General features: G+C 29.9%; 2 protein-coding genes across 3 annotated transcripts; both read right to left on the reverse strand.

Moving 5' to 3' along the window:
* Positions 1-3648: 3648 nt before the first annotated feature.
* LOC145191890 (cold shock domain-containing protein E1-like) lies at positions 3649-18277 on the reverse strand. Of its 2 annotated transcripts, XM_090074928.1 has the most exons (16): positions 18151-18277; positions 16978-17043; positions 15656-15740; positions 15245-15512; positions 14878-15086; positions 13753-14067; positions 13379-13637; positions 12997-13172; positions 8609-8656; positions 7987-8141; positions 7276-7738; positions 6783-6911; positions 6540-6647; positions 4163-4332; positions 4012-4077; positions 3649-3930 (listed from the first exon to the last, which is right to left on the reverse strand). In XM_090074928.1, exons 3-16 carry the CDS (start codon positions 15668-15670, stop codon positions 3816-3818), a joined length of 2496 nt encoding a protein of 831 aa, XP_089931054.1. In that variant the 5' UTR covers positions 15671-15740; positions 16978-17043; positions 18151-18277; the 3' UTR covers positions 3649-3815. The 2 variants fall into 2 exon arrangements, with proteins under 2 accessions (XP_089931054.1, XP_089931061.1); XM_090074935.1 differs by lacking the exon at positions 15656-15740.
* A 1695-nt stretch (positions 18278-19972) lies between these two features.
* LOC149894430 (uncharacterized) lies at positions 19973-21709 on the reverse strand. Its single transcript, XM_090072388.1, has 2 exons — positions 21477-21709; positions 19973-21293 (listed from the first exon to the last, which is right to left on the reverse strand). Exon 2 carries the CDS (start codon positions 21247-21249, stop codon positions 20095-20097), a length of 1155 nt encoding a protein of 384 aa, XP_089928514.1. The 5' UTR covers positions 21250-21293; positions 21477-21709; the 3' UTR covers positions 19973-20094.
* Positions 21710-22208: the final 499 nt, after the last annotated feature.

The following is a 22208-nucleotide window of genomic DNA, read 5'->3' on the forward strand; positions in this document are numbered from 1 at the left end:
CAAAAATAACTTCTTTTTGTGGAAGGAAGTTATTTTTGTTATGGTTTTGTGGAAGCAAATAGGAAAGAGAAGATTGCCCATCGATGAGTTTAATCTGATTTTCTTTATATTCATTTAATGTATTCAGTTAAGAGTCGCTCTGTTATATGTGTGTGTGTGTGTGTGTGTGTGTGTGTGTGTGTGTGTGTGTGTGTGTGTGTGTGTGTGTGTGTGTGTGTGTATATATATATATATATATGTATATATTTATATATATATACAGTATTGGACAAAACATTTGCAACCAAATAATGCTAATTTAGTTTCTTTATATAAAAGTGCTGCATTTTTTCAATTTAGAGAAATAACTATGTAACTGTTTAGAGACAAAGTTCTTCAAGTTTTATTCATCACAAAGTTCATTATTTGTACACGAAAATTAATAAATTAATCAAAAGTATTAAAAAAAGTTGATTTCCTTCTGGACAAAACAAGTGCAACTCGACAAAATGTTGACCAAGCTGTATTTCGCTATCAATATTTCGTGGCGAATCCTTTGTTGTCGATTATGATCGACATTACATCTTCGAGGCATAGATTCGATCAGGTGATCAATGAAACTTTGTGGAATCGCTGCTTAGGCCTTTTGGATTTGTTCAAACAGTTGATCCTTATTACGAACACCTTCACGATTAATTCTGCGGCTGACGATCTCCCAAAGGTTCTCGATAGGGTTGAGATCCGGAGATTGAGGCGGCCAATCCATCACCGATAGGTGGTTGTCTTGAAACCACTGCTAGACTACTTTTGCAGTGTGTTTTGGATCGTTGTCTTGCTGAAAAACCCATTTTATTGCCATATTCCATTCAGCATGAGGTAACATAACATCTTTCAGGATATTTTTATACATGAAACGGTCCATTACTCCATCGTTTCGATGTATTGGATCTAGACCGTTAGCAGAAAAACACCCCCAGACCATAACATTGCCTCCACCATGCTTCACGGTCTTATGGCAGTAACGTAAATCGAGGCGTTTTTTGGCCGGTCGACGTACACGGCAAATGCCATCGCTCCCAATGATGTTGAACTTCGATTCATCACTGAACAGGACAGTTCGCCATTTCTGCACATTACAGTCAATATGAGATGTAGCAAACAGGAGTCTTTTCTTCTGGTTTTTTAGTGAAATCAGCGGTTTCTTTGCAGGGCGTCGAGAAAACAATCCGGCTTCAACAGCAAGTCGTCTGATTGTTCGGTCCGATACAGGCAGCTCTAATTGCTTTTGTATCTCGACTGCTGATATCCAGGGATCCTTCTTGACGGATCTGAAGATCATAGAATCCTCTCTAGAAGTGGTGGAACGCGGTCTTCCACCTTTATTATCTGCTGCCAACTTCCCCGTAGAACGATATTTGGAACATAGTCTTGATACGGTCCATTTTTTCACGCAATATTTATCAGAAATACTTTTTTGTGACATTCCACTTACGTAATCGCAAATAATTTTCTTTCTTAGTTCCAATCCAAGACTGTCGGGAGCCATTTTTGCACTTGAAGTCATAAAAATAATAAAAATAAATAATCACGCTTCTCAAGGCTTACCGTGTTACATTTACCTTGTGATGATACAATAATGCTCTGTGGAACACAACGTCTTGGTTGGATGTGGACTGTATTGATGTAATGAAACACTTGTTGTATTTCACTTCTTGTATTGATGTTCTTCGATAAAATACTTTGATAAAACTCACTTCGATAAACTGTCTTGATAATACTGACTGATTGACTTCCATATACTGACTGAATTACATGTCGATTTACATGTCTCTTATATAGTAAAATGAACCTGTGTGAACCTGTTCTGGAAGATTCTAGATGCTTCTTTTCGATGCTTCTGGAAGCTTCTGGATGCTTCTGAATGTTTCTGGATATTTCTGTATGCTACTGGATGCTTCCAGATGCTTCTTCTGCAAACCTCTGGAAGCTTCTGCATGCTTCTGGTTACTTCCTTTAATTATTAAAAAACTTCCGTGACGTTGACACGGAACAGACTTAAATGAAAAATGAAACAAACCAAAAAAGTTGCACTTGTTTTGTCCGCTGCAAAATGGCACTTGTCAACGAAATTCTGCCTGTGTGTTGTCACCTGTCAGCTGATTGCTCATGTCATGGCATGCTATGACTCCAGACTCCTGAACTGTTTGCTGTGGTAGTATAGTTCGTTTCGTTTTTAAGACATGTAAATTAGGAACACTTTTTAGCATTGTTCGATGTTGGTTGCAAATGTTTTGTCCAATACTATATATATATATATATATATATATATATATATATATATATATATATATATATATATATATATATATATATATATATATATATATATACACATATTCACTTTGACAATACTTAATTGTGTTCTATTTTAAGAATGTCAAACGAGTGTTCCTGCTTTGAACTTTTCTCAAGGAGCTTCTCGTCCGTATGAAACTGTGCGTTTGTTAAACATCATAAATCGTGTCTAACATCAAAAATCGGTTCACAAAAGCTTAGTCACGATAGCGATTATCCCAGAAGAAGATGAAAGTGCACCGTCAATACCGAAGGTTCATCAAAAAGCAAGTCCAGCGAAATTCGTTTTTTCTGAGAGAAGTTGCTCATAAAACCGGTATCAACTGTTAACGTGATCTTAAAATTGCTAAAAGGGAATTCAATGTAAAGCCGTTAAAGCTCCAATTGCTTACTTATGCTATTGCCACCCAAAAAAACCCCACTTGTCGGTATAATCCTAGATTTACCGTTTGATTTCTGCTCCAGACCAAGGGGTTGGGATGGCATATTCCACGGTGAACAATTTGTTATACATAAAGAGGATGAGCTCCCATTGCTGATGTATAGCCCGACAACTCCCATTCAAAAAAAACGGTAATCGTCGGGCTGGTGAACTGTGACTCAACAACATGAAGGGACTCATATGATCATTGTGAATGCTCTTGGTACAAGGAATTCATTAAATAAGAACTATTGAACTTTGTACCAAGAACATTTTTTAAGCAAATTTTTAGCTTTTTAACTAAAAAAAGCGATACAACGATACTATCCACCCTGTCCTGAAAACTCCGACAGGTTGATTAATCTGATCTGGTGGATGTTTTTTCCACACGATCAGTAAAAAAAAAAAATTGTAAGCGTCAAATCAACCGACATAATTTGATGTAATGTATACAAAAGGTTACGCATACTTGTAGTATAGTTACATAGTGCGCGCGCGTGTACAAATAATCAAGAGAGAATCCTCAACAGTTCATGTTGAGGATTCTCTCTTGATTCATCCGACGATTGCACATCGTCGGATGAATCAAATACATAAATTATCATAAAGAAAAAAATCCAATGCAAGAAAAAAAAAACAGTTTTTTGGAATTTAAATATTTCGTTTTTTTTTTTTTTCCTTTTTCGAATGCATTTTTTCGTCACTTAAACAAACTAGTATACGTATATTCATGAATTACAACTTCACTACAATTTCAGCCCCGCATTATTGTATATTTACAGAGGGGTTCACGCAAAAATTTCGTTTCGACGTGTAAAACCACGTGAAGAGAATCTCTGAAAAAACACAGATAGGATGCATTTTATTTCAAAGAGAATGAGCACTACTAATGATTTTGGGTGCAAACGCAGATGTTCAAAACAGTTAAAAAAAACAAAAAAAAATTCATTCGTTTACTGCGAACATTTACAAACAACTTTAAGCCTGGTTTAGATGTAGAGAAATTTCAAAGCTCGAATAACACATACAGTTATATAAATAAATTCTGACTCCCGGGCGTTTAAGAGCAACTGAGATCTAATGCTGAGAGCTGCTCTTTCACGACATCATTGCCGCGTAATAGCTTAAAACCATTCGATCCATCGGGACCAGTTGGATGACGAAGAACTACAAAACTTGAATAAAAAGAATAAAATTATTATACCAGCTCAAGTTTGAATTTTTTCACCAGAATATTATTACTAAAGATTACTTACGCGCTTGCAGCGCACTCCGAAAACCTAACACTTCTTCTGCGGGCTAAACGCTCTGGCCGCTCATCACTATCAAAACAAATAGAAAATGCATTACAGGTATGAATTATAGGTGTTACTCCGAATAAAATTTAACTTCACGAAAGCTACTTACATCACTTTTTGTACACGTACTGCGCTTTTTTTCCCTGTCTTTTGGTTATTTAGAAGAGCGAACGTGACTTCGTCACCAGTTCTCAAGTCACTTGAATGAGTATCTATCAATTCACTCATGTGAAAAAAAACACTTTTACCATCCTCGTTGTCGTATGATATAAAGCCAAACTAAAGCCAGTATGTTGAAAAGATAAGTTTTATAATAAATGAATAGCTCCCCCCCAAAAAAAAAAAAAAAAAAAAAAAAAAAAACAAAAAACAAACAAAAAAAAACCAAAAGAAACAACAAAAAACAAACAAAAAATAAAAAAATAAAAAAAGGAAATTGATGTACAACTTGGAATTTCTCAAAATTGAAGTTTTTTACCCGTTTCAAAGAGAAATTTCTCAAATTTTTTTCTGCTAACATTTTATTATTGTAGAATTATTTATTGTTGAAAATGTTTAAAAATAAGAAAAATATTATTGTAAAAAATCTTTCAGTTAACATGCAAAGTTTTAGTAGGAAAGATATTTAACTGAAACAAGTTTCGTAAAAGTTTTTCAGCTGGCTTTTTTCTATCTAGTTTTCCTTATGGTCTTGAGCTACTAACATCACATTTTGATTCATGTGTTCTTTTCTATACAACACAATGAAGTTCTGAATCAATTATATATATATATATTTTTTCAAATTATGATTAAATTGTGAAAAATAACCCAGTGCAGCTGCCTCAACTTGTGCATGATTAACATGGACTAGAGAGATAGCTCTTGAGGAACTAAGCACGTCATGAATTCAAACACATCTCATCAATATCTCATCTTCATTCATGATGATTGTAATACCATTTTTTATTTGCACTTTAAGCAAACAAGCCTGCTGTAAACCTGGCTTTATGGCAGGCACCTGCCTGATTTTAAACCAGGAACATCTCCACTCAGATAGTAAATATAGAGTTGAGATCTTTTAGTATTCTCTGGAAAGTATTACTTTTCAAAGCAGTTTCTTCATAATGTGAAGTTCCCTTTGTTATAACACTGAAGGAAGAGTCAACTTTTAAAGAAGCCCATCTAAATCTAACCTAATTCTCCATTGCATTACAAAAACTGTAAGTGTACATACAGCTCTAATCTAGGTGCCATAGTTTCAATACCAGTTAGTGCAGCCATAAAATGTATTTTGATGACATCATGATGACACGTGCTCTAGATAAGGCTATTTTCAAGAACTTTTGTTAGGTTTTGAACTGTTCATCAAAATAATAAAAATAAAAAAGTAGCAGAACGTTCGTTGAACTAAAAAACATTGAAGAGATGTAACCACTGAAGTTAAACATCTCTTCAATGATCTGGCAAACTAATGCTCTCATTCCTGTTATTATAGGGCATGCAACTATTTCTTTGGTGAAACAAAACCAATCCTGTATTGAAAAAATAGATATTTAACAGATTGCAATTTCACAATTATTATTTTGTATAAAAAAAGTTTTGTGGCATGCATTGTGAATTTTTATACAATTATCCAATGTAGAAGATTTATTTATTTGACTGATTTGTCTTTCCTACTAGATATTTAGTTTCCCCAAGACAGAATGCATTTCATCTTGGGGAACTACATACCATTTCAACTTAAGAAGTAATGACGAGAAAGAGATTACCAGTCATCTCTTTCTTCTCTGTACTTCATAGGTCAGTAAGCACTGACTGGTTATCTCTCATTATCATTCAAAAATAATTTTCAGCATTAAAACTCAATGGTCAGACTACTGAAAAATGAAAAAATAAAAAATTAACCTAACAGATTTGAAAGTATTGCCAAATGACCATACTTCCTAAAAATGTTTTGATTGTATACTTGAACTTTTTTTACTCATATTTTTAATACTTTTTGTGCTTAAGTACATGAAACAAAACAAAAATTAAATTAAATTAAAAGCAAAAAAGATGCCTTTAAAAATGTGTCATTGTATCTTATGGACTATTCATCCATAAAATATGCAATCTTCTCAAATAATGCTGTGCATTACAATGTATTTAAGTAAAGATAATCACTTTATATGAAAATAAATAAAAAATTTTGTTTTTTTCTTTACTAAACACAATTGCATATAAATTAACAAAAAATAGAAAAATATGGCTAAAATTTTGAATTTTCCAAGTTTTTTCCCAACTTTTACACCAAGCACTAATACTTATCTTAGGTCAACTTTTTTGGTATATATATATATGATATATATTAGTCATGATAAAGATAGCACACAGAACATTTCTTTTGAGGAAGGGGTAGGGGGATTTTTATTTAACCATTGATGAAGTTGTTATTTCTACATCTTAATTCAATTCGTAATTGGTTAATACAATTATCTTATCTTATAATGACATCTTGAACTAACCTGGCCTTTCAATGAGTCAACTCTTCCTCTTAGCATATTTCGCTTACAAGCTACTTGAGTGGCTCGTATTGTTTTTGTGACAGAATCAATGCATGTTTGAAATGTTACCTGAAATACCAATTTTAAAAACCTCATCAATGTCAACATAACACATCATTTTGCATAGAATAAAGCACTAGGTAAATTTTAAAAAAAATTTTAAACAATTTTTTAAAAAAATCTTTCATTAAAGTGGGAGCTAACCTTATTGCCAACTTGAAGCTGTTCTTTTTTATCTACCAAGCTAGTTATACCAAATCGATAAACTTCCATTTTTTCATCATTTTCATTTTCAGGTGCACAAACTTGTATCAAACCTTCATATTCATTTTGCTGAAATAAAAAAATATTTGACTAGTTATAATAGCAGCTCATATATAATTAAATATTTAGAGCATTGTAAACAAAGAAGCTTGAATAAATAAGTAAAGATCCTTTTAAGATCAAAATGTCAGCTCAAGAAAGATGTCCAAATTTTTCATTTATAAATGGAAAAATATTAATGATGTAAATTATCTAAGAGAATTCTTTCTGTTGAAATGAGCTCAAATTAAAACAAGAAAAACTTTGTTTTAAAAAAGGTCATGATTCTTTTTGTGATAATCAAGATATTTATTGTGAAACATATCCTCATGGTTATATTATTATGGCATTTGAAGATGCTAAACTTTCATAATTTTATATTGAAAACACTCACATCAGGATCTACAGTTCTCATTGGTCGAATTACTATTCCCTCATAAACAGCAGGCATAATTTCATCTTCAGCAACCTGGTTTAGTGCAATCTTAGTAACATTGTCTGCACTTACTTTTTCGCCTGATTTTGTTTCTATGAACTGCACAAAGTCACCTAGTTCAAGTAAAGTTCCATCACTGACAGCACTGAAGTGAAAAAAATATTCATGGTCATGAGAGCTGACCTCAATGAAACCAAATGTTTCCTTAAGGGCACACACATAGCCCTGCCGAAAAACAGCTTTCTCCAGTATGCTTACATCACGGGCAAAATGATGACCATTAGATTTCTTTGTTACTAAAACAAATTCAACTTTATCTTGATATCGTGGAGTTTCCCGAGGTTTGCAGTCACGCAAATGATATGATACTTTGGTTGGGATACCACCTATCTGGGCCTGAATTAAGCCAGTATCTTGATCTCTAATGTGAAGTAAATAAACTATTTGAGAGAAACAAATAAAGTCCACATTTTAAAATGAATAAACTTACAGCAAAACAATGTTTCATTTTAGAAGGTAAAAAAAACTTTAAAACATCTTTTATGAATACAAAAAAGGTTAAAATTGATAGGAATGCAACTACTGTTTATTCTAAAACACCTCATAAAATGTTCCTTTTTATCATTCTTTATTTAAAACATTTAAAAAAAAAAAAAAATATTTATATACTTGTTAACTTTGCTGGGACTCTTCATGTTTCTAATTTGTGCAGCCTCTTGTTCTACAACACCAACATATCGCTTGTTCGAAACTACTTCAAATGAAACAGAACCTTTAGCTAAGAAATGAACGCGAGTTGCATGTTGACGCCTAGACACCACATCCTGATTCAAATCAAAATGCATAAACCAAATACATTTTAAAAAATAAATTTGTGATTAATACATATATGGGCTTAAATAATAGGGCTTAAATGTGATTTTATCTCAAAAAAAAAAAAAAAAAAAAAAAAAAAGAATGATTTATCTAAAAATTTAACCATTTTATTAAACAAGCAAATCTGGGGATTCTTTTTTTCAAAAAAAACAAAAAAACAACAAACAAACTAAGAAACTAAAGAGCAAAATTACAGTTAGAATATATTTTCAATGCATCTATATTTTTCTCAGAAAAAAAATCCTTAAACAAGATTTCATCTGTTAGCCAGTTAATAAAAACAGATATAATGAAACAGAAGGAAAGCATTTGCCAGTGGTCTGTCATGAAAAAGTCAAGCTATATGTAAACCAATTGTAGACAATGAATAAATAACACTATAACAACAGATTAAATCAGAAATTAACTAACTTACATTTTGAATAGTGAACTCAACTTCATCACCCAAGTTCATCACCCTAGACTAAATTTAAAACACATATTACTACTTTGCCCTTAAATATATAGATAATAAGAAGAATATAAATAAGAGTTATTTATACAGTCTAAATTACTGTATTTCTTTAACACTTATGGCAATGAGTTTTTGAAAGCATTTTAAATAGACAAAATAATTTGATTTTAAAACTTTGCTCCAATTTCACTTTAATGTATGCCATCAAACTAAATTTAATAATAGGTAAGTTAGATGCAAAATAAATAGAAATTCTAGTTTTTTTAAAACAAGCTTACTCATAAAACCTGGAGAGGTTAACTCAACAAAAAACTGACATTTCAATGGATTTAGTTTCTCAATATACTGTTTACTACAATGATTGCTTGATGTGTAAATGTACTGTAGTTCAAAGTTATTATTTCATGCAACACAAAAACTGTTTTCCAAAATAGCTGTTACTTAATTAAAGATTTCTAAAAGAGTGACTACCTGGTTCTAAACATGTTTTTCTTGTTCAATAGAAAACCTAAAAGAAATGCAGACAAGAAAAAAAAATTCTGGTTGTTTTTACATCAACTTTCTAAGAAAATTGTGAAACTTTTTGGAAGTCAAAATTAAAAGATAGCTCTTTTTTTTTTTTTATTAAACAATGCACTGACAATAGTTTAAATTAACCATAGGACAACACACAGTTTCTAACAACAGTTAGAATATGGTTTTAACCATAAAGAAATCCCTGCTCAAAATTATCATTGATTTTAACTGAACCATTATAAGTGTTTTTGAAGAGTTTTGATCTTAACCAAAAAATTTATTTCAAATAAAACAAATATCAATGATAGTGTTTAACTATTGAAATTTTTTTTTTTTTTGTTGCAAATTTTTTAAAAAGAAAATATCACTTTTGAGATTGTAACTGACACAACTCAAACAAATAAACTGGCGCAGGAATTTTGAGGATAAAAAATCCAGATTAAAGGGGCAACAAAACTACAAATGTTTTTTTTAAAGATTTATTTAAAATTTAGTCATCTGCCCTTTGTTCTTAAGTACCATTTCAATTTTCTGAATGCTTTCAGAAAACCTTTGTATTACAGAGAGACATGTCCTGAATCCAAACTCTTTTTATTTCATACTGCAGCGCACTCAACAAACCTTGGATTTCATTTCCTTCAAAACATTTTCAATTGGATTGAGATGTGGGTTATTGCTGGGTCACTGCAACATTATTTTCTTTGCTCAAGAACCATACCATTGATTGTGTTGATGTATGACAGTGTGCACAATCTTGCATAAAGAAAGTTGATTGATGAATTTCAAAAGGGTCCAGAGGTTTTTGTTCTATACACCTTATATAGTGATTAGAATTCATTGTTTCATTTTTAGAAAGAAAGTAGTCTACCTCTGCCCTGTTTGCTACAAAAGCAACCACAAACCATTACATATATGCTATGTTTGACAGTTCTTTGGGTGTATTTGGGATTGAATTGGTCAGAACCATGGGGAGTGGGGGAGGGGGCAAATCTCTCACTTAAATTATTCAACTCAGCTTGTGTAAACAACTATGATTTTAAGTTTTCTGCAGAACATTTGAGCTCATTATTACTTGGTTGACTTTCAATAAACTAACGTTTTTTTAAAAATTTTTTTTGCACTATCTCATGGATATTGCAAATTTAAAAGCTTTTTTCTCTTTCTTATACCATTTTTTAAGATTCTCTATACAAACATAACATACTTAACGAGGAACCCAATATTTGTCTTGATTACAAATTATGCAAAATATACTTTTTTCACTAAGTCAGTAATGTTTCTTTATGTGTTTTGACTACAAAATCACCAAATATATAACAAAAAAGTGTTGAGAGAGTTTTTACAACCATGGTTAGCTATACTTAGAGTGTGAATTAAAGCACATAGGTTAAGCAAAGAGAATTTATTCCCAACCTAATAACACTTGAAGCATTAAAAAGAAAATTTTTTTAAACATTAAAATGTGAGAAATAGGTGGGTGATACGATGTTATTATCAAAATTTTTGGAATCAACACACTAAACAACAAAGGAATTAAGCAAAATTATTGAAAAAATTTTTTCATTATTGGCCTGTTACAAAACTGTCAAATTACACCCTTTTTTTCTCGTTTAATTTATCAAAATACCTGTTTTTAAGCACTAAATTTAAGTTGATTTGATCATGTTTTTATTTCTGTTTTAGAAAAGACCACTCTCCAGTTCTTTGTAATAACTATAACTTAACTATTCAGGACAAATTCTAAAAAAAATTAAAAAAAAAAAAAATCGAGCTACATCAGCATTTTTGTGGTTGGACTCACCCCAGTAAAATTGTGGTAAACATTTAAATTTTAGGTGTTATGTTCATTTTTAAATATTTTAAGAAATTTCATTGGATTTGTGGGCCCAAAATATGTAAAGGTACAAAATTTCAGCTTTCCAACACACATATAACAGAAACTAGGACCAAAACCATTTTTAAGAATGGCAGTTTTTTGTTGGTTGGAGGCAAACTTTAAATAGCTATATCTTAGGAACCAATTGAAATTAGATGATAAAATTTTCAGGATGTTTATAGTTTACTAAAATCTGTAAGTGGTTTAAAAATCAGCAAAATCTGAGACTTAGGGTTGCATGCCCTGGATGTTTTCACACAGAATCACCCAATTTACAACAGTGAGAAATCTATTTTTTAACAGTAAATAACTTGCAAGAAGGTCAAACTTCAAACTTCAGTACCCAAGTCAGAAGGGATTCTTCTTGGGGAGTTATTAAGAAGAATACCAATACTTAACAAGTGGTTTAAAAAAATTATTTTGAACTTTAAAATACCAGCATAGGAGAAATGCATCAAACAAGTTGAGAAAATTACTACCCTCAAGCAACATTTCTTCCAAAATGACCCAGCAATACAAGGAGCCTAATATATACAAGTTTAAGTGATTTACTTGTGTAGTAGAAAGATGCTTTGACAAAGAAATGTTACTCTTCTAAATTAAAAATGTTATGAAGTTTTAATAAAGCTAAAAATCTGCTTCAGTCTCACAAAAAGATTAAAGAGTAAGACATTCAAGAGCTCATTTGAACTGAAGTTTGGTTTTAGAAATGTTTTCATAGTTTTTTGTTTGAATATTTTGAAAAAAATTACTTTATTACTTGTTGATGATAATTCCCCTGTGAAAGTTTTACCAGGGGAATTCAGCAGCTCATAATATACTTTCCCTTTTCCTCCATAAGACAAGTTTATTTGATCTTGTACTGGCTTTTTGTGCTTAGAATCACAGTGCTATGTATTTTTATTGTCAAGGTTAATCGCAGTGTAATTTTTTTTTTAGTTGCCTTATGAAAAATATTTTGTACATTAACAGACACTTTTTATTATCTCTTGGTTTCATATCAAGAGGTGCCCAACTTATTTGCTGAAATTCAATCCCCAGTTTTTAAATGAATAATAACAATTTCTGGACTAACATCAATTGATACTATTAATTTGTGAAGCATTTGAAACAAATCTTCATTCTGTTTTCCATTTTTAATTACTATGATTAAATTGTTTAAACTTGTCTTTGAACATTTTTAAAGCAATGCCGTTTAAAAAAAGTGTGTTGTAAAAAAATGTTGTAAAAAATGGTTCAATTAAGCTTCTATGTTAAAAGCTTCTATGTTAAAAGCTTATTGAAAACACTTTTCCTGAAAAATTAGAAATTTTTATGAAGAATGCTGAAATTATTTAAATCATCTACTAAAATTTGGTTGGTTCTTTTTTTTAAAAAAAAATTCTCAATGTAACAAAATAGACAAAGAATACAAATTTAAGCTTTTCATGTTTGTTTAAATATTTATAACAATTAAAATAGAACAAAGGTATCAAAAACTTTGACACTTAATACTTACTTGCATGTTGTCATAGAAACAAGTCATCTCTTTATGTGATGTTATTATTGAAACAATGTATCATTCTATTTGGATATTATCATAGAATTTATGAGTCATCATTTACTATATTTTAAATCAGTTTTTTTATTTTACAAAGTTTTATAAAATAAAACAAATTGATTTAAAATATAGATGATAAATGCTTCCTCAAAGGTTGCAAGTTACAAGAAAAATACAAGTTATAAAAACTATAAAAATTTTAAAAGCTTTGTATTTAACTATAGCTAGTAGCTAGTCAAATATATGAAATTAATAATTATGTTCACTTTATGTTTATTATCTATAAAACTGGTATTACAACTTTTATTTAGCCATGACTTCTACATCTACTAGATGTCTTCTTAAAATAATTTTCAAGAACTTATAACTTAGTGTTGGTACATTACACATCATTTAAATCTGTTTAATTAAACATACCTGCTCAAGAACTTCGCTGAAATGAAAGAAAATACTGAGCTCTTGATCTGCACATTTTATGAAACCAAAACCATCTTTTAAACTTGAGATAATGCCTACATCACGCGTCTGCCCATTTGGTACACACACTGAAACTAGTTTAATATTTACGGCACGTTGGAGTTTATCTCGACGATCTATACCAGGAGAAAAACTATCAATGATGCTAACTCAGTAAATATAGGTGAAGAATGAATGTGTAAAGTAATTACTACATTTTTTACATTGTTGGCTTATACCATCTGCTGACAATAAAGTAAATATATGCCTATAGAAACACACTGATTTAAATGTAGCAGCCTGAAATGATTTAAAAATTATTTTCTATTCTAAAACATGAAACCTGTTGAAACATTAAACTCTACAATATCTCCTTTCTGCAACATAATATCATCTTCACTGTCACGGTCTCCAAAGAGAACTTCATGGGTATCATTTTTTCCTTGATATTCTATCACTCCTGTTAAATGACCATCTATATTAGATACTGAGGATGAACATATTGCTTTTATGACATGACCTTTATAACGTGTCTGAGAAATGTCTTCAAAAACTACAGTTCCAGTAGGTAATTTCTTTATGCTAACAGCAGTTTCTTTGCCCTAATTTAAAAAACCTTAAAATGCAAATATGAATGAAATCTGAAGGAAAAAAGTTTATTAGAATATAAAGAAAGGGTAGTTAAAAAAAAAAGTTAATATAAAAAGAATTTATTACTGCACGCTCTTGCAGCTCATATTCCACATCATCGCCAATAAGAAGTTCATTTATGTCACCTTTATACTCGCTGTAGTGAAAAAAGATCTCTGCTACTGCATCAGCTCGTTCAATAAACCCAAAAGATTCTTTTAAAGAGCTCACAATGCCTTGGCCAACTTTAACAAGAGGCCGGACATTACTGAGCTTTAATTTGCGAGCTTTTAAAGATCCAGTGCGTTTGTTTGTTGCAACATGAAATGAGACATAATCTCCTTTGTTAATTTTTTCTCCCTTTTCAATGTCCGAAATAGAAAAGGGCAGGAAAAAAAACTCCTAAAAAAATTTATGAAGAAAGTTAAAAAATATACTTTTAAAACATGAAATTTACTGGTGATTGTAATATTGTTCACACCACTGTAAATTAATCATGGGATCATAATGATAAAGAAAAAAGATACAACTTCATCTGTAGCCTTTTTATCATTTCTTTTTTACAACTCATTTAGTTGGTTATTTGTCACAGCTTTAACAGAAAAAAACAGTTATTATTTTGGCAACTAACATCATTCTAATTACAACAGCAATCATGTTGTTCTTGCTATCAATAGCAACAACTCATATGGCTGCTTAAGCAATCACATCGATGACAACATTCATAGCCATAATAACTGACACAACAAATACTGCAGTAGATGTGGTAGTCATAAGTATAAAAACTGCTAATTAAGTGATTTCTAACTCCACATTATTGTTTTGCTTACCAAAAATGATGTTGACAGTTTTTTTGTAACTAAACCAATTTTATTTATAATACTAACTTTATTTATACTTCATTACACTAGTGTAAGACTACTTCTATAAATTCATATGAATTTGTATAATTTTATAATAATTTTTGAAATATAAAATTTAAATGAAACAGTACAAAAAGTTCTCTTTTGAGTTTTTCTGAAATATTTTTATATGTAAATATTTTTATATGTAAGTAGTTACACTATTAAACTTAAGATTAAATCAATTTGAAAAATGACGGGAAAAAAAAAAAAAGTTAAATAATTTGAATTATTTTTGACACTAATGATATTTTTATCTTTTTTTAAATAAAAATTCATTAATGACAAAAACTCGACTAAAACAACTTACTCCGCTTTTATCATAACTAACACGCCCTAGAGTAGAGATATCTGCTGAATCAGGATTTTTTGAAATTTTAGGTTCAACTTCAACTCGACCCATGCATACCTCCTCACCTAAAGCTTCAATAACAACAGAACCTGGTGGCAGCTTTGTCAAATTGACTGCCAAGAGTTTATTGTTTCTATGATCTGTGGTGAGTGTAAATTCTAAGCAATCTGAAAGAAAAAATATAATTAATGCAATCAATTTGTAAAAATAAGATGAAAGATTCAACCAAAAGATTAAAAACAACTGCAATCATGAAATTTAACTATTAAAATACCAAATTAAAATCTTAGTAAAATATTAAATATCAGGTATTTGTTAAGTGTACCTCCAACAACAAGCATATTAGGATCACCATCAAATTCACTATAGTGAAAAAAAACACGATAGTTGGTCGATGAGCATTCTAAAAAACCATAGGAGTTAAGTAGTTTCTCTACAACACCTTTTTCTCTCTTTCCATTAGTATTGTGAATGCCAGGGGAAGATGTAGCATGTTGACGCCCATTCATCTTTTCATTGTTCTTGTGCTTGTGAGGAGAGCTATAATTTATGTTGTGGTTTCCATAATGAGTAGACAACCCATTTTTTTCTCTCTGAAAGGAAATTCCTGATTAAAAGCATATTATTAAAAGTATTGATAAGAACAAAAAATAATAATGAAAATAGTAAAGAAATAGCTATTAATTTAAAATTACAAACAAAAAAATTTAGCATTTTTTTAAATAAAAATTGTAACCTGGTACGAATCCATTAACTTGATATTTTTCCTTTTTTTCCCTTATCTGAATGCTTTTAATTCATTAAAATGTTGTATAATTTTGCTGGAAAAAAAAAAGTAAACTAAGAAATTTAAAGATTTTCTGGCTTTCTTTTAAATTCTGTGAAATCATCACAATTGAGGTCAACAGATGATTTCAACCAAAAAACATCAAGCACACCATTGATTGAATGGAAAAAAAGGTAATATAAAAAGTAATGTGAGTTTAAATGATAAATGAACAATGAAATAGACACAAAAAATTGAGTTATCACCAGAAGAATGACATGAAAAATTCAACAAAGATACATTGTTTAAAAAATCCAGCAAGTATCAAGTTCAGTAAAAATATAGTATTGCATGAATTATTTTTATAACTTTTTTTAAAATCAAGAGTTAAAAAGTAAAATCTAATAACTTCTAGGAAAAATATTTCTTTTTCATACTTTTGAAATTTAAATTATGCTTGATTAAAGTCATTTCATAATAACTTAAAAAATAAATCAAAATGAAATTTTAGTGACTTGATGAGATTTTTTGCAATAGTGTAAAACTTATAATAACTCAATAGAGGTATTGTTTTTATAGGAAAAACCAGTATTGGCAAGTTGTTTAAAAACTGGTAAAGTATTATAAATATTACATCAATATCTTTAATATTATTAAAGATAGTATTAATCCCACTGATAATATTTAAAGACAATATGTTGGTAGTGAAATATCAGAAAACTTGGTCAGCAATCAACTTCAATCAGACTCTTTTTTATTCACATAATTTAAAATACCTTTATGTCAAGTAAAAAAAGATGAACAGTTTTAGCTGCTGAGCCCTGTCAATTACTCATCTTATTGTTAATCTGATTAAATTTGAAAAATATACACTTATTAGAAGTTGGGGTGATGTATGATGTCAAAAACATAGGTTGGCTTAAAATCAAAGGCATTGCAGTGCAACAGATTGGTTGGAAGTGTTAGAATGTGTTTTAATCTTTTTGCAATGCTAAATGTTATTTATACCAGTTGGTAAAAACCTTATTTTTGTGTTTAAATTTAAATTCAAATTTTGGAAGAAGATTTGCTACTACTTCACTGGAAGTTATAATACTAATAATATCAAATAAAAAGCCCAATTTATTTATTTTTAGCAAGAAGTTTTTTTAATTGCATAAAATAAAAGATGAAATGATTGAACTTGAAGCATAAAAATTAAAGATATTGTAAAGAATACTATTGTTAATAACTTAAAACCAAACTTTAGGCAATCAATATTTCAGCACTAAATGAAAAAGAAAACATCTTACCATAGATATCCTAGTCCCGTAAATATATTTGTTCTTGTTGTTAATATTTTATACTACCCAGATTGTCTAAAACAAAATTAACAAGAATAAATAGTTTTTTTGTTGGTTTAACTTTTTAAGAACAAAATCTTAAAATAAATATAATATCTAAACTATATATTGTGCAACAATAAATAACAATAACAATTTTGTTTTAATATTAGCAAATATCAAAAAAGTAGCCTAAATACTTAAAACTTTTAATAGTTATAATTGCCAAAAATTTTAACATTAACTAATGCCAATAACCAAAAAAAAGTGCCTAAGTAAAGAAGTTGCAACTACAAAGATAGTGTTACAGTTTTGGGACAACTATTTTTCTAAAAACTGCCTCTGATTTTTCTAATTTGTATACTGTTTTCTATGACATCAACAATGAAAAACCAACTTCTTATCTAATATACATGTTTCTCCTTGACAAAAATGTGATTTGCTTATTTAACACAAAAGAAATCAAATACAGTATTATGTAAAAGAAATTCAATTTGCATATACATGTTGTAAAATTTACAGAATATTCTTATATCTAGTCAAGAGTTAAATAAAAATATTAGAAAAAACTACTCTAGAATAAATAATTTAACAATAACGATGCAACTTTGTTTCCTTAAGATCATTTTATCACAAAACATAAATATCTTGAGCAATACAAAATTATTCTCTGGGACCTTTTTAGAAAATACCCTGACTTTTTTAAAAATCTCAGACTTTCTGTGATATTACTTGAAAAAAAAGTTTAATTGATTGTACCAACCTTTTCATAGCAGGAAAAAAAAATTGGAATGTTGATTTCTAATGTTTAAATTCACATATATAAATGTGACAAACAATTCATAAAACACAATGTTAATATTATTAGGTAGACTGTTATCTATATTCATTTGCTCCAAAACATTATAAATTTAGCTTCATATATAAATGAAAGCTTTGGTACCAAAGGAGTTTTTTTTTTTTATCATAGATTTACAATTATACAAAGCTCTCAGCTAGGTATGCTGACATCGTCAATGTCAACACTAAAAGAAGGGAAGTGGTATGGTATGAATAAATAAAAAAATTTATATTTTTAAAAAACTAAAACAAAACTTAAAAAACGAAAATTTTGAATGAAATTGACAAATAATGTAAACATACTTTCTTGAATATTTTCGGGACGTCTTGCCACCATGATGGACCTCGTTGCATTAGTCGGATGCGTAAACAACAACATCACGTGATGTATCCTGGTAATAAAAAACGGAAACCCCAAATGCTGTCGAAAATCTTATATCAACAGACTAGAAAGCAAATTTAAGTAAAATATGGGATCGTTATGTTTAAAAAGTTATTTTAAACTATAAAGTGTTGTAAATTGTATGGAAGGATTTAAGGGATGAGTTTAGTGCAAGATTAGTTAATAGTGGTGCAAGCGTTAACCGCGGCTTGGCTAGCAATAGAAGCATGAAAAATCAGCTTCAATGTAAATTTATAAAGCGTGACAAATTATTCTTATTCTAAATGAAATTGTACAGTTACTTTTTCATTTAAAAAATAACAGTCAGCGTTAAAAATGGATGGAATGGAAGAAAATATAATTTATGCAATTATTTTAAACCATAAGAGAATACAAAATTTCAAAGGACAGATAAATGACGAAAGAAAAATGAGGAGTGGTTTGAAATATATTTTCGTTTGGTTGATCAACAAGTGTCTTTGGTGTATGTCACTGTTTACAAAGTGAACCGAGAGAATTATAAAAACTGGAAAAATATGTAAACTAAACCAACTGATTTCCAGTGAACCCAATTTAAACCCAAATCCAGTAATTAGGAGTTTGTGCAAAGCATTAAAATACTTTCAGTAGCAGCAGCGTTCGAGAGAAATTTTTCTTTTAAACTATTTTTAAACCTTCACGTAATGTAGCTTGGGTCTTTTTTTACGTCAAATTGCAAAACATGCTCCGAACCAAATTTTTTGGTGTAATATTTTGAAAAAACAGTAATATAACGATAGAAGGATAGAACGATACAACGATACAACGATACAACGATAGAACAATATTGCATAAAAGTATTCCTAAATTCAGTTTCTAAAACTTTTGTTTAATCGATTCCATTTTTCATCAAAAAATTAAAAAAAAAAATCATCAGTGCAAAGAACTTTTGTGATACTATTGGAGCAGTATCACATTTTTGTGATACTATTGGAGCAGTATCACATTTTTACCCATGAAAATTTAAATTTCATTAAAAAAATCATTAAAAAAAACCTAATTCTTATGTGTTAGCCATTTTCTTTGTTTATCACATCGGAAAAAATCAGACATCGTTTTACTGACAAAATCTTTAAAAATCTGTTTTAGTGCTCAAAAGTATGTGATCGGTCAGTAATTTTCGAAGTTTTCACAAAGTTTTCGTTGTAATACCAATCATCAGTTAAGTTTATTTTTCAAGTTTTGTTATGCTTTATTTTGATAAATGCAAAACAGTTGTGATTAAAAATTTGAATAATTTAAGCACCTATCTGTATTAATCATTGTCAAGGATGGTTGTTTAAACACGGAAAGAAGATACAAGAGGTCGCGCAAGAAACAGGGGTTTACAGTTAGCACTCTCTGCTGATGCGTAGAAACGTTCAAAGCAACGTAGTACAGGATTTTAACGTAGTACAGGATTTTATCGTCGTATATTATTACATATATTTAGTTGAAATAGAAAAAGGTTGGATTTTTAAGGTCCGTGAAGTTAATCACTACTAGAATTTCTGATCAAGAATATCAGAAGATCACAAAAGAATTTGATTCTTCTGACATTCTTGGTTACATCAGGTACTAAATTCTCAAAAGTTTTAATTGTAATTACAAAAGCTTTCAAAGATGACATTTACCTTCAGAAGCCAATTTTTTTTTTTTTTTTGTTTGTTTTTTAACAGAAAATTTTGATAAACAAATTTTGTTGTACGGTTATATTCAGATAAGTTTTTATATACTACTTTTTAAACCAATTCTTTATTCAATATCTTTAATGGTTTCTTTTCATAAATACAGTAAGCTGTAATGAATTAGACACCAAAAATAAATATTAGCAAAATGTGGTGACTTTAAACCTTTGCATCATTAGATGATCTTTTTGAAATACCATTTTTTACTTTATCCATAAAGCATTCAGCTAATCTCTTGAAACCGCACTTCCCCGTAGTTAGCCAATTGTCAAAAATGTCTGGAAAGCCGTTAATTTCAAGGACTACTACTCCTTCTGCTTCTGAATCTAATATATCAATGCCTGCGATTAGTATATTTCCTACAGAACTCAATGCTTTTTCGGCTACTTCTGTGTAAATGCTATACTTTGGATGAAGCATTAACGAATTGAGACGAAATTTCTCTCCATAACCTGCATTTGACAAAATATCACCCGACAGGTCCTCGTATTCGGTAATACTAAACGCTTTACCATTAAAGCAAAGTACTCGTATTGAACGACCAATCGAATCAGGTATAAATTTTTGCAAAAGAATGAGCTCGTTTTTCCAAATACACTTTCCAACCATGTTAACAATCCCGTGTTTGTGATCGATCTTTAACACACCAGCACCACCATAATCGTCGTGCGACTTAATGATACACGGAGCAATATCAATCGATTCGACAAGTGTCTTGGTGCTTTGTATGTCGAACGTTTGGTATGTATCTGGTATCGGAACTTTGGCTTTGCCAAAATGAATGGATTGCAGAAGTTTACTATTAAGAACTCGATCTACTTCATAAGAGTGAAGACACACAACATCCTTCTGCTCCATCATCTTGATAATATACCAATATATGTGCATATTTTCTTTACTTCTATACCCATACGAAAGAAAGCCATCAAGCTCAGTAATTTTGTTGTTTATGAAGAGATCAACTCCATTTCTGCTAGACTTAAAGTAGAAGTCTTGATATGTAAATGGTATCACTTCTGCTCCTTCATTGCGCAAATAATTGCAAATGACGTAATCTATTTCATTGTAAAATATTTTGTCTGGGTTCACGAGATAAGCTATTCTTATTGGACGCTTGATTGGATCATAAATCTTGCTACCCCAATCGGATGAGTATTTTTCATTGAGAAAATGTCTGTAGCGTATTAACAATAAGTTTACATCTTCCGATGTATTACATTTAGCCACAAATTGCTCAAGTACAAAAACTTCGTCTTCACCGATTTTGTTTTTTATCAATTCTAATTCACTCTTAGGGTCATCAGCTAAATCCATGTTTTCGATTGGCTTGTTGTTGTTCTTCTCAGTTTAAACTAAACCTAAAAGAAATAATTATAACAAAATAAATGCATTTTCAAATAACAACACTTTTTGTATCGTTAACTAATATAGAACAGGAAAAAAAACTCGGTTTCAATTGATGTCGTCGTAACAAAGTGTTTGTAAATCAACTCATGAAATTTCCGAATTTTTAAAAAAGTTAAATAGCGTAGAAACAATACCCTTTCTTTTCCATTCAAAGAGCCGTCGCTTCGTTTCACGTTTTTGAATAGACCATTTTAATTAACGCATTTGTAAAAGGATTAGTCAGGCAGTTTGTGGGCACAACTTGTTTAAAATTACAAAATCAAAAAAGAAAACTTCGATGTTAAACATGTTTTCTTGTGCGCTAAAAAAAATTGGTGCGTCTCAAAGTTTGAAGAAAACTCCCATCAGAAACGTTTTTGTTCGACAAAAAACAGATTTTTTTTTTTCTTTTTTAGTGAAAATTTGTCTATGGATCAACTCTGTTGACTTACACGATTATTTTAAAAGCAGTATAAAACGAAGGTTGAAAATTTTTTCTTTTTATATTAAAATTTGAATAAAAATATCAAAATTTCATTATTAAAGCAATAAGCTAATAATCGACCCAAAATTATAAATTGATATCGCTTAAAAAGCTTTTCATACAAAAAGAACTAACTTAATCGGTTCTGAAAAAAAAAAAAACCTCGACGAGTGAGCGTTCAATTTTTATTTTTTTCACATTGGAGAATACTTTAGGGTGAGTTAAAAAAAACATATTGTTGAAAATTATAAAAAATAAGTGGTTAAGTATTAATAAATGGTTAAGTATTGATATTATTTATAATCTCTTTTTAATCTTGTTATTTTATTTAAGACGTTGACATCACCGAGTTGATATGTGACATTTACTATTTAGGAACTGTTACATACACTAAAGACGAACC

This window comes from Hydra viridissima, unplaced genomic scaffold, assembly GCF_058129835.1.
Source record: "Hydra viridissima isolate aposymbiotic clone 2 unplaced genomic scaffold, HvirCarnegie_v1 scaffold_1, whole genome shotgun sequence".
Lineage (NCBI taxonomy): Eukaryota > Metazoa > Cnidaria > Hydrozoa > Anthoathecata > Hydridae > Hydra > Hydra viridissima.

Coding starts and splice junctions, on each gene's coding strand:
- LOC145191890 (XM_090074928.1), bottom strand. Junction 13,638..13,752: donor ATGAGCTGCAAGAGCGTGCA/GTAATAAATTCT, acceptor TTTTTAAATTAG/GGCAAAGAAACTGCTGTTAG. Junction 4,078..4,162: donor GTACGTGTACAAAAAGTGAT/GTAAGTAGCTTT, acceptor TTGTTTTGATAG/TGATGAGCGGCCAGAGCGTT.
- LOC149894430 (XM_090072388.1), bottom strand. CDS start 21,249: ATGGATTTAGCTGATGACCCTAAGAGTGAATTAGAATTGATAAAAAAC.